Below are 14,883 nucleotides of genomic sequence, written 5' to 3'. Positions count from 1 at the left end.
TATATATATACTTTCTACTACTTATATATATAGGTTTAAAAACCAAATTCCGACACCCTGGGATAAGCGGAGACCACCTCTGTGCCGTGAGGGGAATTCCCGCCCCCTCTGAGGGGAGGCCCCGCCCCCGCCCGGGTGCGGCCGCGCTGCGCCTGCGCGGTGTCCCCGTGGCGCGTGCGCAGAGAGCGGCGCGCCGGGCGTGAGGGGCAGCGCGGGGTGAGGGCGGCCGGGGCGCCCGCGGTCCCTCCTCTGCCCTCAGCGCCTCCCCTCCCTCCCTCAGCCGCGCTGTCAGGGCCGGGGTGGGCGAGCCGGGGGCTCGGAGAAGGGCGCTGCCACCGCGGGGAGGGCGGGCCGCGGCCGACAGGTATTGGTTAGCCAGGACGGTGGGCAGGAGGGCGGCGGGTGCTCCCGCCGCGGGACCCCCGGGAGCCGGGAGGGGGTTTCCACAGGCAGAGCCTCGCGGGGGGGGTCTCGCCGCTGTGGGCTGGTCCGGCGTGGCCTTGACCTTGTGTTGATTGTTTGTGTAGGCAGCGTCTTGTGCCAGGTCCGGGATTCCTCGGGTTTACACGTTCAGCCCCTTTAAGGGAACAAAAAAACCCCAAAGTAGCTGGTTTGGGTTGGTTAGTTTGTCGTCGGGTCACTTCCCGCAGGTGTCCGGGTGCAAGGGAGGTTTTAAAGGGCTTGCAGCCTTCCTGGGAGGAGCCCAGAGCGTTCCCTGCCTTTGGAGCTGCGGGAAGGTGGTACCGGGACACCTGGGAGAGGCACCCTGGGCACAACAGAATCGTGGAATGGGTTGGGTGGGAAGGACCTCAAACCCATCCAGTGCCACCCCCTGCCATGGGCAGGGACACCTTCCACTAGCCCAGGTTGCTCCAAGCCCTGTCCAGCCTGGCCTTGGACACTCCCAGGGATCCAGGGGCAGCCACAGCTCCTCTGGGCAACCTGTGCCAGGGCAGCATTGGCAGCTCTGAGCAACAGGAGAAGTTCAAAGGAGGACATTGTTGTATGGGATAATTAGCAAAATGGCTCAAACCAAAGTTAAGATGGTTAAAACAAGATGTGGGATGATCTGGCAGAAGCACCCTGGGAAGCCTGGCTGCTGAGCCAAGGTTTATCCTCAAAGGATATCTCTGTCCACACTACAGCACTGGTGTTGTTGCAGTGCTATGGTCTTTGAGTGGTGCTTTTCTCTTTAAATGCTCAGGTAAAGAGCATTTTGCAGGTGTGCTTCGCGGGCTCAGAGAGGTAGCTCACACCTGGGTGATTCTGTCAGTGTAGCACAAGGAGTGCAAATGTCCCTTTCCTTCTAGCAGATGTCAAAGAACCCGAAATGGAGGGTTTAGTAGTTTATATCAAAGATCAGTGAAAGAGAGTAGTTTATTGTAGTTTATATCAAAGAAAGATCTGTAAGCTCTTAGTAGATTGGTGTGTCTGCAGTGGGGTAGTGGAGAAAGTGCTGGAGGAAACAGAAAAACTGGAACAGTTGCTGAATAGTTCACTCTTTTAAGTGTTAAAAAGCCTGTTTGGAACCATAACATTAGTACCTTGCGTTCCTGTCCGCTTTATCCCGAGGAAGAACATGTTCCAGCTCCTGGTCTCAGTGTGCCCTTTGTGTTTGCAGTGAGGAGATGAACCGAGGGCTGGTGCTGAGGTTGGAGAGCCTGGTGCAGCTCCGTGGTGCCTGCAGGCAGCTCCGGGCCCTGTCCTACAGGAAGGTTTGGGGGGCACAATGGAAGCCTGTGCAGGCCTCTGCACACCCCCTGTGCCCCGTCCTGCTGCACCCACAGCTCTGCCAAAAACACAGAGTGATCGGTGCTGCCTTAGCCCAGCGCAGACATCTGGCCACAAAGGAGGTAATTTCCAAAGCCCAGTAATCCCTGGGTTTGTGTGAAAAGTGCAGGAGCTCAGCCTGAACTTTTAAATTAAAACTGAAGAGCTTTATTCGTGAATATAGGGAATTTGTTATAAATTTATCAGACAAAATGTGCTTAATATATGACTTTATTGTGATTCCCTCTCAAATAGTGACTTAGACCGGTAGCATTGTGAATTTTGCAGAGGCAGGAAGAAATTATTAAAACCCAAACATGAAAATGATTTTGTTGACTTTTTTTGCCCTTAATCTGAAAAATAAAAAATGAAAAAAAGTTGTGCTGCGTGCTACACGTTTTAAATGTCCATTGTGATGTGTAAGTCGTTTTTATTTATTTAAATTCATTGGTGTTCTAGTAAAACAGATGTGTTCACCTCCTATGGCTTGAGACCGCTGTCTTTTTAATGTTGTTTTTGTCATTCCCTAGTTTATGCCAGCTCTGTGTTCCTATATGCGTGTCTAATTCCATGTAGGAGACAAAAAAGAAGAAAAAGAAGTTCCCCCTGACGAGAGGTGAAGTGGAGATAAGGCAGAAGATGACTATTGAGGAACTGGCACGAGCCATGGGCAAGGACATAGGTGAGAGGCTGCTCTGGGGCTTGAAGCAGTGAGAGCTGCCCCACCTCTTCCTCGAGTGGGAGAGGCAGAGGTGTCTTCAGTGGCGTTAATTAGTGGTTGTTAATCCCTCCCTTAGCCAGGGAGGTTGTCCCATCCCAAAGGAGCTGTTGGTACACACAAAAGTTGGGCTGTCCAAATCACTGGGCCAGACATTTAACTGGGAAGGAGCCAGGGCTGCCTCCCGTCTCCAGCAGAAAGGATCCAGGGGGGCTGCTCCTCGTGCCTGGGGCTCCCAGGGGCTAAATTACTCAGGAAGGAAAACACTGCACCCTGGTTTGTCAGAGCTGAGCCCCTGGGAGTTAAAAACTCATGGCTGGAGAGCTTCAGCCTGGAATCCAGCCCTGGGAGTAGGGATCTGGGATCCAGGAGCTTTTGTGTTTCATTGAAACAGTGGTTTAATTAGCTCAGAGTGGGCAAGGCTTGTCCACTTCCCTCTTTAAGTGACTGCCCAGACAACTGGGTCACAGGTTTGTTCCTGTGACCCCGTGAACATTCCTGACTGTATAGTGGCTCTGCTTGACCAGTTCTAAATGATATTTTAGGGGGGTTATTGGCATGCTCTGCCTCTTGACATTTGAAATAATTCTGCAGCTGTATAATGCCAATCTCCAGTCTCTTCCTATCCAGCTGGGGACTTTTTCTGGCAAATTTCCCTCTCAGCAATGAGGAGAGAAGCAGAAAAGTCTGTCATGTCTTGCTGTACCTTTCTGACAGTCCCTAGGTCAGCATGTAACGATTTCTTACTGCTGCAGTGGGTTCTGTGCTTCTGCTACCAAAGAAAGCAGCAAATGATCTGAATTATCAGATTTCCTTCCTCCCTGAGTCACTCCTTTGCTTTCTTTTTGGGGGGTTTAATGGAAAAGTAAGGTGTGAAAATCTGAGGGAAAAATAAGATGATAGTATTTGATAAGGCACTCAGGTTCTGTAAATCCTTCTGCATCAAGTTCTTCTCTGCAAGTATGTGGTGTAGCAGGAACTTTTAGATCAATCTAACTACAGGAAAAGTGCTTTGTGAATGAAACTTAACAGCACGATACAAATCACTAATGACAAAATCTTACACTGTATGAACTGGGTTTGGGTTTTTTTGTCCCACATGTTTTTGTGGGTGCCATTGTTAAATGCCTTTGTCTTTCCCACAGACCATATTTATGAAGCACTGCTGTACACGGACGTTGACCTCGATTCACTGGAGCCAGATTCCATCTTGTATGAAGACCACATCAAGATGATTGTTCAGAAATCAGGAATGAAGTACAAATCAGCAAAACTGAAAGAGGAGAAGGAAAGAAAAAACACAGATGCTGTGAAAAGGCAAGTTGGGAGCTGCTCTTTTTGGCTCTTAATCTTCTGTTTCTTCCTGCAGGTGTTTGTCATGTCCTGTCTTTCTTTGTTTTGATGGCGTGTTGATAATCCCCGATACAGTCACAATATGATAATATTTAAAATGTGAAGTTTACTGTTTTGATTTAGTTAGCCATAAAACTGCTACTTGGTTTCAGGTGGGGTTTTTCTATGCCACGCTCTGAAGAAAAGCCAATTCTTTGATACCCTGGATTGCTGCATTAATTCAGGGTATTAATTCAGTAGCACTGAGCACGAGGAGGGCTGGCTGTGGTGCAGCTGGGATTTGGGAGGAGGAGGAATCACAAAACTCACAGTGGCTCTTCTTTAGCCACGTGGGCACGCCTGTCACTCAGAATTGTTGTGGCATTTGTGCTGTCCTTGCAGGCCCCCTGCAGACCCAGCAGTACTGACCCCCCGGCCCCCCGTCGTCACCATCCTGGGACACGTCGATCACGGGAAGACGACGTTACTGGACAGCCTGCGGAAAACCCAGGTGGCCTCCATGGAAGCGGGAGGCATCACTCAACACATCGGGGCTTTCCTTGGTGAGACCCAGCTGCACGTGGGCGTGCTTAACACAGTTTACTGTGGCTGACTTGCTGCCGGTTCACTGGGGGAAAAGGCTGCCACAAACCCAGTTTCTGTGTAAGCGGTGAAGAAGGAAACTGTAACATGATGTGTCTGTTGCTGATAACTGTCAGAATTACTTAGATGGAACTTGGAAGTGAATTGTCTGCACAGTTGAAATTAGACTGTTTTTGGATTAAGGAGGATCCCAGGATGCTTTTTCACTCCTGAGGATTTAGCAGCACCTCCCACCTCCGTGCCAAGTTATCTGTCTGCCTAAAACCTGTCTTTGCTATTAAAGAAGTTCTCAAAGGAGCGATGCTTGATTGCATCGAGTAAAGCTGGGTGAAGCGCTGATTTTCAGCTGTTCCATGTCCCTTTGTTCACAGTGCACATGCCTTCTGGGGAAAAGATAACCTTCCTGGACACTCCTGGGCATGCGGCCTTTTCAGCCATGCGGGCACGGGGCACCAACGTCACCGACATCGTCATCCTGGTGGTCGCGGCCGAGGACGGCGTGATGGAGCAAACCGTGGAGTCCATCCAGCACGCCAGAAATGCAGGAGGTACCTCCTCAGAGTCCACCCTGCAGCGATTTGTTCTAGGTGGCCTTTACCTTTTCTAGCAGCTCTGGTGGTCACACCGAGTTTTGGTTAGGCTGGTGCTGAGTTTGCTCCTTCTCTTTTTAGTTCCTCTTATCCTCGCCATCAATAAATGCGACAAACCCGAAGCCGATCCCGAAAGAGTAAAGAAGGAGTTGCTGGCTCATGATGTGGTCTGTGAGGAGTTTGGGGGTGATGTTCAAGCTGTAAATATTTCTGCGCTCAAGGTAAGGTTGTGGTGGAAAAAAATGGTGGTGCTTGTGGGTGTCTGATATGTGCAGAGAGATGCACTTTTATTTAGCAGCTGCAAAATATATTATTTCTCTTCATGGCAGGGTGTCAGACACCAGGAGCTCAGTGCTGCTGGTTCTCACCAGAATTATTTGAAACACTCTGAAATGTATTCTGAGGCTCAGGCTTTTAGGGAGCAATAATATCTTGTTTTTCTTCTGTAAGTTCAGTGGATATTTTTCAGGTTAATCCCAGTTGCTGTTTGCTCGTTGTATGAAATCAGTGCAAAAGCAAGGTTGGTGATAATGCCATGCATGAAGGGAAAAATTCAAACCAGGGTAAATAAAGATTTTCCTAACACAGGCCTAATCACAGGAGCACAGTTTCACAGTGGTCTTACAAGATGTAATTAGAAAAAAGGGGGTGGAGGGAAAAACCCAGCCCAACAGTTTTGCCTCTTTGATGTCCTGAAGTCTTGACTGGGTGGTAAATGTCATCGAGTTTTCAGTGGGGGAATTTGGCACCAAGATTTCAACTTCTGGTCTCACTTTAATGCTTTGTATTTTTGTGTGTGTGGTTTCGTGCAGGGTGAAAACCTGATGGTTCTGGCAGAAGCCACTGTTGCCCTGGCAGAGATGCTGGAGCTGAAGGCAGATGCCACGGGGCTGGTCGAGGGCACCGTGATCGAGTCTCGCAAAGACAGAGGCAAAGGGTGAGTTATCTGCACCTCCACAGCTTCAGAGGAGCAATTTGTGGCAACACAGGGACACTGCTCAGGGGGTTTGGACCTCCCTAAACAAAGCTGTCACAGTTTCTTTGCAGTGTTTCTAATTAAAGCCTTGAAATGTTATTCTGCAGCGCGAGGGCCAGAAAAAGAAGTTTTAAACCAATGGGGGAAAATACATCCTATCACTGAGATGAAGTCCTGTGAGCACAGGACTTAGTTTAAAATACCAGAACAGATTTATTTTTTAAATGCCACTAAAACAGTAGGAATGATGAAGTTAAGGGTCATAATGTATACACAGTTCTTGGCAAATTGTGTGTGACGTGACGGTCTGCTCTTAAGCGTGTTAGTCCTTTTGCAGGTTCTGTGTGAACAAGGCGTGTTCTGCCCTCTTTAAAAACTAATTGAATTCTAGAAAGTTGTTGGGATTTGTTGTTTGGGGTTTTTTTCGGGGGGTTCACGTAGTGGTTAAAATCAGTCCGTTGCTGGGTTCACAAATGCCTAATTTTTGACTGCTCTGCAGAAATGAAAGAGTACAGTGCAGGTTTTGGGGGTTTGGCAAGTCACTGTAAAATTTTATTAGCAGGAACATTCTGCCCGTGGTGGGTCACAGGCCCGTCCTGGTTTGTGTTTTGCCTGCACTAACCATGGAGACGGGGAGAAGTGTCACTTTTCTTCTGTTTGTCATTTCTCTCCTCTGCTCTCCACCAGTCCCCTCACCACAGCCATCATCCAGAGAGGAACTCTGAGGAAGGGCTGTGTTCTGGTTGCAGGCAAGACCTGGGCCAAGGTGCGGTTCATGTTTGACGAGAACGGCAAGGCCGTGGATGCAGCCCCCCCAGGCATCCCCGTGGAAATCATGGGCTGGAAGGACGTCCCTTCGGCGGGAGATGAAATCCTGGAAGTGGAATCCGAGGTACGGAAAGAACTGTTTTCATGGGAAACTCACACTGCAGGGAAGGAGCTGAGTAGCAGAACAAGTGAGAGCTTTCATTTGAATAACCTGGATGATCCCATGAAAGATGAGAATGGGGATTAAGGGGCCTGAGGCTCTGTAAAGAGGAATGAGGGTTCGCATATTGCCTTTTAGTTTTCCACCTTTCCCCTGCTGGACTGTCCTCATCTCCACAGTGTTTCAACTTTAGAGTGAGAGAACTAGTTTCTGACAGAAGAATATGCATAAAATACAGCTTGAAATGGGCGTTGGGAGAGCTGGATAAACACCATGTGGAAGAATGAAGGATAACTCTCTTCTGCAATGCAGAGTTACCATAAAAACATGTTGTAGCTCAGGGAGGAAGCTCTTGTGCTCATTCTCTGCCATCTGTGCAGCAAAATCTGTGATTAAGTGTGGGGGAAAATGAGTGAGCCTGTAGAGAAGATGCCAAAGGATGAAACTGCATTGTTGTAGAGTTTTCTGATGCAGTGTTTTAAAGGTAACGTTTCTGTCTCCCTGCCCAGCAAAGGGCACATGAAGTGATGGACTGGAGGACCTACGTTGAACAGCAGGAGAAGCTGAAGAAGGACGTGGAAGTTATCGAAGCCAAGCAGAAGGAGCACAGGCTGGAGTACAAGCAGCAGCAGCAGAAGCTGGCCCATCTGACCTGGAGGCAGAGGAAGGCCGTGCTCTACAAGGCCAACAAGCACCTGCTGTTCCAGAGGCCCAAGGACAGGAGGGAGGTGGCCGAGGACACGCTGTCGGTCATAGTGAAAGGTGCTGTCCCTTCACCACGCCCCGGGGTCAGCTGTGAACACCATTTCTGTGCCCTGAAGTTCGGTCAGTCCAAAACTGATCAGAGAACTTCTTTCAGTAAGGGCAGGGGCGTCAGGAAACATCCAGTGGACAGAAGGATGCACTTCCAGCAGGGCCAGAGCCACAGGAAACTTAGAAGCCCAACCCTCCTACCCAGGAACTCAGGAGTAAACCCCATACATGTAAACCCCTGTGCAAATATATACATACATATATAAACCTCTGTGTATCTAAATTATAACACCACCGCCCCCAAACTATAATCATTTTGCATCAGCAAAATGGAGAACAATTGTGTATTGAAGTGGGACAGGGGGACCTTGGTTTGACCTCACATTTGGTGATACACAAGCAGTGACATCAGGAGCCGAAAAATGATGCAAACTTGACCCAAAAAATGACAGCAGATGTGGAGCCTCTGGTCCTGTTGTATTTATCCAGCTAATTTTTGGAATGAACAGACTTGTTAGATGGATTTTAACATATTACTGAAAATGTAATAAGAGTGATAGATGTCAAAAGGCTTTCTGCTGCACAGCGTGGAGTTGTCATGTGCTTAGTTATAATTCCATGTTCCTTTATATCCAAAGTCAGCAGTGCTTCCATTTACCCCTGCAGGTGATGTGGACGGATCTGTTGAAGCTATTCTGAACATTCTGGACAGCTATGATTGTGAGGATGAGTGTAAACTGGACATTGTCCACTTTGGAATGGGAGACATCAGTGAAAACGATCTGAGCCTCGCTGAAGCCTTTAATGGTGTGTTTAAAAATCAGTTTACAGTTTTGAAATTATTCAGTTACTGAAATGGGGAGGCCTCAGTCAGGTTTAATTTAACAATAAGTAGCAGCATCAATAAGGTAAATTTACATGTATCTTAAAAATGTTTCCTTGAACGTCAGACTAGTGTAGGCTGGAAATCTCATGGAAGTGGAAGGACTCTGGAAGAGCTGTTGCCAGTAGTAGCTGAATTGTTAAGATTAAAACTGTGACTGCTCCCTCAGGTTGCTGTGTGATGCTCAAACAGGGCAAAGCTTGAAAAGTAGGTTAGAAAATGATTTCCTTTTGCTCAGGGAGGCCATTGGATCTAAGGCTGACTCAGTAGATTTTCCTGTTTGTATCCTGTAATTCCCACCTGCTGCAGAGGGCGGGTCACTGGACCTGCCGTAGCCCACACGTGGATGAGAGTGATCTAGAATTCACTTCCAGCTTACTTTAGGCAACCAAGCTGTTTTTCCAGCCCCAAAATGAGAAGTCTGAGTCATTTCTGTGAGCTGTGTGTGTTATTTTCTGCGTTGATACCTCCAGTTCTGTCCTCAGGGACCTTTCCATGAGGACTTTCTTGGGCCATTATTTTGATACAAGGTCTGTAGCAGTTGATGTGCCTTAGTGGAAGAAGCAGTAAAATGCTGTAAAATCAGTAAAATTCCTTAAAAAGGAAGCAGGAGTAAAATGCTTTCCTTGGTTTGCTGACCACCTAATTCTACCCCGTGCAGCAGGGTTTCACTTTGAACTGTTTAAAGTGTGATCTCTCACAGTCATCACTTGACAAGTGTTTCCTTTATCAGGTGTTATATATGGATTCAGTGTCAAAGCCAATGACAGCATTAAAAAGCTGGCTGATAAAAAGGGAATAAAAATTAAACTTCACAACATCATCTACAAACTTATAGACGACTTAAAAGAGGAGCTCAACAGCAGACTGCCCCCAGTTGTGGTGGAGACTACAGTAGGTGAGTTGGCATTGACTGATAGGTTTTTGCCTCACAATGTGGCCTGAATTTTATTCTCCAGTTCCTGTTGTATCAAATATTCATTTTATACTCCCCTGTAGCTGCTTTTCTGTTGGGGTAAAGCTTGGCAAGTGGAAAAATGCAGCCTGCTTATACCTCGTGCCAGTCCGTTAATCCCATGTACAACTTTTTTCTTTTAGGGGAAGCTTCTGTTCTTGACACCTTCTCTGTAACAGTGGGGAAAAACAAGATTCCAGTGGCTGGATGCAGAGTACACAAGGGGCTGCTGGACAGGAAAATGAAGTTCAAGTTAATCCGCAGCGGGAATGTTATTTGGAAAGGTAAGTGGAATTGCCACCAACATGACAACACGAATTCTGCAAGAAATTCTGCACCAAACCACTTCTGTGCTCTGCTGGTGGTGGGCTCCCTTTATGATGCATTTTTCTCTTTGTAGGATCTTTATCATCACTGAAGCATCACAAAGATGATGCCCAGGTAATAAAAACGGGAATGGACTGTGGATTGAGTTTGGACAGGAATTTGGAGTTCAACGTTGGGGATGCTATTATTTGTTATGAAGAAACAGAAGTTCAACAGACAACTTCCTGGGACCCGGGATTTTAAAGGACCTTTGAATACACGAACACTAAGGGATGTGTATTATACTCCTGGCTGGCCTTTAACTGGTAACATTAAATGAACTTTCAGAGATGCACAGGAGCTGCTTTACACCTCTTCTTTATATCAGAGCATTTCAGGTATATTTTATGTCTGAAATTCTCTGCCTTTCTATCATGTCAAGCAACCACCTTATGTCACTGGAACATGGGATAAACTACAGGAGTAAGTACAAGCATTTCAGGTGTGTAAAGCCATCATGGTATAGATATTTCTGATGACTGTCTTTGGCTCCAAAATAGCTGAGCCATCTTCTTTCCCCTCCCTCGGTGGTGCTGTACAGTATTTCAGCTCCCCCTTTCTCTAGCACTGACCCACTTGCAGACATGACTCTGGACCTCCTGAGCTCCTCTTTTTCCAGACCAGAACTACTGTCCTGTCTCATGTTAAGAGACCACTCCTAAGGTTAGCTGTAATGTTGTTTTTTCCCCCCTCTGCAACTGGTACCCCTTATTATTTAAAACAGGCTGCTTGCTTCAGTTTTAGAAAGCACCTCATCCCAGTTGGCAGCACCCAAAGCTTTGCAGGTTTTTCGAAACACGGCACCACAGAAAAAGAGACCCTTAAAAACCGTACAGAAGGTCAGCTCTTTATTGTGTGGGACATTCACTTGTCCTCTGGCTTGTTGAAGCAGTAGGTCAGACAGCACTTGCCACAGTAGTGCCTGTCAAAGTGACTGGCCATGAAGACTCCAGCCCCACACTCCTCCGACGGGCACTCCCGGCGCAGGCGGCTGATCTTGCCGTTCTCGTCCACCTGGGAAGGGCAAACAGGGAGGATCTCTCAAACACCTTTAGAAGTAATGAGAATTCTGACTGTTTTTCATTGGCAAAGCAGTTTCTGTGACAGTTAATGCAAGCTCAGAAGTGCCCAGCTGCACCAGTGGGTTTCTCTTTCATTAAGCAGATGGGATATTTGCAGAGGGAAGGACTGTGAATATTAAATACACCAGGCTCTGTGCAGAGCAGTTACAAGCTCTGCTGAGAGCTGAGTTTTCATCAAGTTTCATATTTCTACCTACCTTGTAGTACTTGAGCACTGCAAGCTTAACCTTCTTTCTCTTATGCTTGTTCTTCTTGGGGGTGGTGTAAGACTTCTTCTTTCTTTTCTTGGCACCGCCCCGAAGTCTCAGCACAAGGTGAAGGGTTGATTCCTGTTAGTAAGGCACAAGAAATAGGCTCAGAATGCTGTCTCAAGGCAAGAGCAGCATTTAAGCAGGCTTGTTCCTTTTATCCAGAGGAAGCAGGCCTCAAGTGCCAGGCACTTAGGAAAGCTCTTAAAAGGATTATTTGCTATTAAGATGACATCCCAAGCCCCCAGCATCAATACTGCCCCCCAACCCTAAATCCATTGATTTGGTTGAAGATACTTGAAACATTTTTGAGGCTGAGCAGCAAAGGCGACTCAGCTCTGACTGTGCCAGCTCCTGCCTCTCCTACTCACTTTCTGAATGTTGTAGTCAGACAGTGTGCGTCCATCTTCCAGCTGCTTCCCGGCAAAGATCAGCCGCTGCTGATCCGGAGGGATGCCTAAGGGTGACACAAACCGGGAATAAATGAGGAACGTGCACTAGAACATGCTGGAATAAAAAAAAAATTGCTGCAGACAATTACATCTGTGCAGGACATAAATCAGTCCACAAGACAGATATATATCAATATAATATATAAGAAATATAATGTAGGAGTTTATATCATAGCATAAATAGTATATATAATATTTATTATTTATTTATTTATTTCGATCACTATATAATAATGAGTAAGTGCCTCTTGAACGTACCCTCCTTATCCTGGATCTTCGCTTTCACATTTTCTATAGTATCAGAAGGCTCAACCTATTTAATTAAACAGAAGAAGAGAGTCAAAACGCGCTTCGCCCTTTACTGAGCCCAGGAAAGCCGCGTAACCACGCGGAGCTCCCGGCACACCCCCGGTGCCGACACGGCCCTTTCGGCCCTCACGGCGTGGCCCGAACCCCGCCGGGCAGCGCAGGGCCGGCGTTTCCCCGCGCATCACCCCGCCGTTCCCCCACATAGCCCGGGGATTCCCCGCGCATCCCGGTATCTCCCGGCGCATCCCGGAGCACCGGCAGGCAGCGGCGGCCCGGCGCGGCGCTGTCGGCTGACCTCGAGGGTGATGGTTTTCCCGGTGAGGGTTTTGACGAAGATCTGCATGGTGAGGGCTGTGCGGGCGGTGCGGGGCCGGGGCGCGGGGTGCCCGCGCTGCTCGCGGAATGGCGGCCGCGGCAGAGAGAGGGCCGTGTCCGGGCGCACGGGGTTTCCCTGCGCGCCGCGGGCGGGGCGGCAGGGGCGCCGGGACTACAGCTCCCGGCATGCCCCGCCGGCAGAGCCGCGCCCGCCAGCGCTGGGAGCTGTAGTCCGGCTGAGGGGCCGGGGGGCGGGAACCGCGGCTCCCACAGTGCACCGCGGCAACGCCGTGAGGGGAAGAGGCGGGAGCGCCGTGAGGGGAGGAGGAGCCGCCATGACGCGACGAGGCGGGACTGTGGTGACGGTAGGAGGAGGAGCTGCCATGAGGGGAGGAGGCGGGACTGTCGTGAGGGGAGGAGGAGCCGCCATGAGGGGACGAGGCGGGATTGTCGTTTGGGGAGGAGGAAAAGCTGCCATGAGGGACGAGGCGGGGCTGTCGTTTTGGGGAGGAGGAAAAGCTGCCATGAGGGACGAGGCGGGACTGTCGTTTTGGGGAGGAGGAAAAGCTGCCATGAGGGGAGGAGGATCTGCCGTGAGGAGACGAGGCGGGGCCGCCGTGAGGCGATGGGGGCAGCTGCGGTGAGGGGGCCGCCGTGAAGGCGGGTCCCACGTCCCCTCACAGCGGCTGAGGCGGGGAGGGTCCTCCCTGCCGTGGTGGAAGGGTCTTTCAGCCGTCGGGGCCGGTTCCTCTGCGCAGTGTGGTGGCTGTCGGTGGGATTGTTGTTTTTGGGACGGCGGGGTTTCCAGGGGGCTGTGTATCCGCGCGTCCGCCCTGCAGCGTGAAATCCCAGAATTCGGTGTCCCGGCCCCTGAGGAGGCGGTTTAAAAACACCTCACGGGCGCTTGGCCACCTGTGATTCCCTGAGATCGATGCCAGGTTTATATCTGGGTTCGTAGGGCAAAGATTTTTAAAATTGGAAAAGCTGTGGGAAGGTTAAGAATAAAGGAGTTTTGAGAGTCACTTTCACTGGTTTGGAAATTACTCGTTGGGTGCTTTTTATGCTTATGAATGGAATATGGGAAAGGCTCTAGCAGAATGAAGACTTACTTACATGAGTACTGGCTGAGGCTATTTTAACAATTTCATCCAAAAACATACAAATTAGTTCATTAACTCATCTCCTGGAGCCTGCTGGGTAACTGCTACACAGAAACAACTCTTTTCTGTTTCTGGCCATTGATTAATTAGATTAGTTCTTCCCAAATCACGGATGTTCTGTTTTCTGTGTTCTCATACAGAAACTGTATGTTTTACAGACCCTCAGCCCCATCCTCCGTTCCTTCCCAAGCCATGAGGCTTTGCCTTTTCTTCAAAGGAAATCCCTTCAAACATAACACAGCCAAAATGGCATTCATGGAGTTTATTCTTTTATTAAATCCTGAATTCAATATGAGCATAGCCCAAACAAGCAATATCAGCATCTGATATTTTGGTTGCTATCAGCCTTTCTCACGGCATTCCAGACTCCAGTTTTGCTTAAGACTCTATTCTCTTATGCTATACTTAAAAACTACACAAATATAAGATTTCCATAGCCTTCCTTGGCTTAAAAAAACTGTAATTACTAGAATACTAATTTCTTTCGTTTTATTGTGGATGTCAGTGCTACAGTTTCAAACACAATTACGCTAAAAACATGCTTAAACTCTAAGCCCTATCCCTTCCCTTGGCCTCTGTTTTTCTGGTTCTGTGGGATGGGATACCATCATATTTGAATTTCTAGAAGTGTGTCTCTTCTGTATTTTTGGTTTGGAGAAGACATTAAGGTTTCAGAGATACTGTTTCATGATCCAGTGTAGATTTATTTGAACTGGTGAACCCCCCCTGAGCAGTCTGGTATTAAATTGATGTAATGGGTGCCTCTCTGCTGGAAGATTTCTGTGGAGAGAAGCAGCGTTGTTCAGCTCTAGCCCATATTTTAGTTCTAAACTGAGATTCTGAACCACCTTGTGTGATGATGCTGAAATCATCCTTGTTCTGGTGGTTAAATCATCATGTGAAACAGTGTTTCTCAAGCTGTGCTTTATGGCCACCTTGGCAAGCATGAAGTATTACCAAATACAATGTGGGTAGACAACACTTTAGTTCCTCTAGGGTGGAAGAGTAAAAAGCAGCTTCAAGTGTTACATGTTTTTATCTCAGCCCATGAGTTTTTCTTATTTTATTGTCTCCCCCATCCCACCGTGGGGGTGGCGAGTGGCCGTGTGGGGTTTAGTTCCCAGCTGGGGTTAAACCTCAGCACAAAGTTACAGAACACATTAGTAAAGCTGGATTGTTTTTAATACCTCATCTTCTTCAGTTAAACTGTTCTTTCATGAGTGTTGTACAGTATATTTATTTTGGGTTTACTGGTGACATTTGTGGCCACATTTGTACAAAAAACATTTGGAGTGAATACAAATATGCCAAATTTCTTCATGTTATTATGTTTCCTGGCCATATTTCAGATAATTTTAAGGGAGGATTTTCAGGTTACCCTCTCTTCTAGTGTTTCTTGATTTTCTCATTCTATGAGATTTCTACTTACAGGAAAAAACCCTA

At 48.0% G+C, this 14,883-nt stretch overlaps 2 protein-coding genes across 2 annotated transcripts; one reads left to right on the top strand and one right to left on the bottom strand.

Annotated features, from left to right (window-relative positions):
- The first annotated feature begins 214 nt into the window (after positions 1–214).
- On the top strand, positions 215–10,174 carry MTIF2 (mitochondrial translational initiation factor 2). Its single transcript, XM_027728203.2, has 14 exons — positions 215–364; positions 1,622–1,853; positions 2,347–2,452; positions 3,634–3,805; positions 4,223–4,383; positions 4,795–4,971; positions 5,095–5,234; positions 5,826–5,950; positions 6,677–6,881; positions 7,427–7,679; positions 8,337–8,477; positions 9,287–9,451; positions 9,652–9,792; positions 9,909–10,174. Exons 2-14 carry the CDS (start codon positions 1,629–1,631, stop codon positions 10,076–10,078), a joined length of 2,181 nt encoding a protein of 726 aa, XP_027584004.1. The 5' UTR covers positions 215–364; positions 1,622–1,628; the 3' UTR covers positions 10,079–10,174.
- Positions 10,175–10,700: 526 nt separating this feature from the next.
- Positions 10,701–12,371, bottom strand: RPS27A (ribosomal protein S27a). Its single transcript, XM_027728205.2, has 5 exons — positions 12,261–12,371; positions 11,915–11,969; positions 11,576–11,661; positions 11,154–11,285; positions 10,701–10,888 (listed from the first exon to the last, which is right to left on the bottom strand). Exons 1-5 carry the CDS (start codon positions 12,306–12,308, stop codon positions 10,739–10,741), a joined length of 471 nt encoding a protein of 156 aa, XP_027584006.1. The 5' UTR covers positions 12,309–12,371; the 3' UTR covers positions 10,701–10,738.
- Between the last annotated feature and the right edge of the window lie 2,512 nt (positions 12,372–14,883).

This window comes from Pipra filicauda, unplaced genomic scaffold (genome assembly GCF_003945595.2).
Source record: "Pipra filicauda isolate LSUMZ 115617 unplaced genomic scaffold, ASM394559v2 scaffold118_size2161507_pilon, whole genome shotgun sequence".
Classification (NCBI taxonomy): domain Eukaryota; kingdom Metazoa; phylum Chordata; class Aves; order Passeriformes; family Pipridae; genus Pipra; species Pipra filicauda.
The sequence above is the reverse complement of the archived record's forward strand: the minus strand, read 5'-3'. Positions and strand labels throughout refer to the sequence as shown.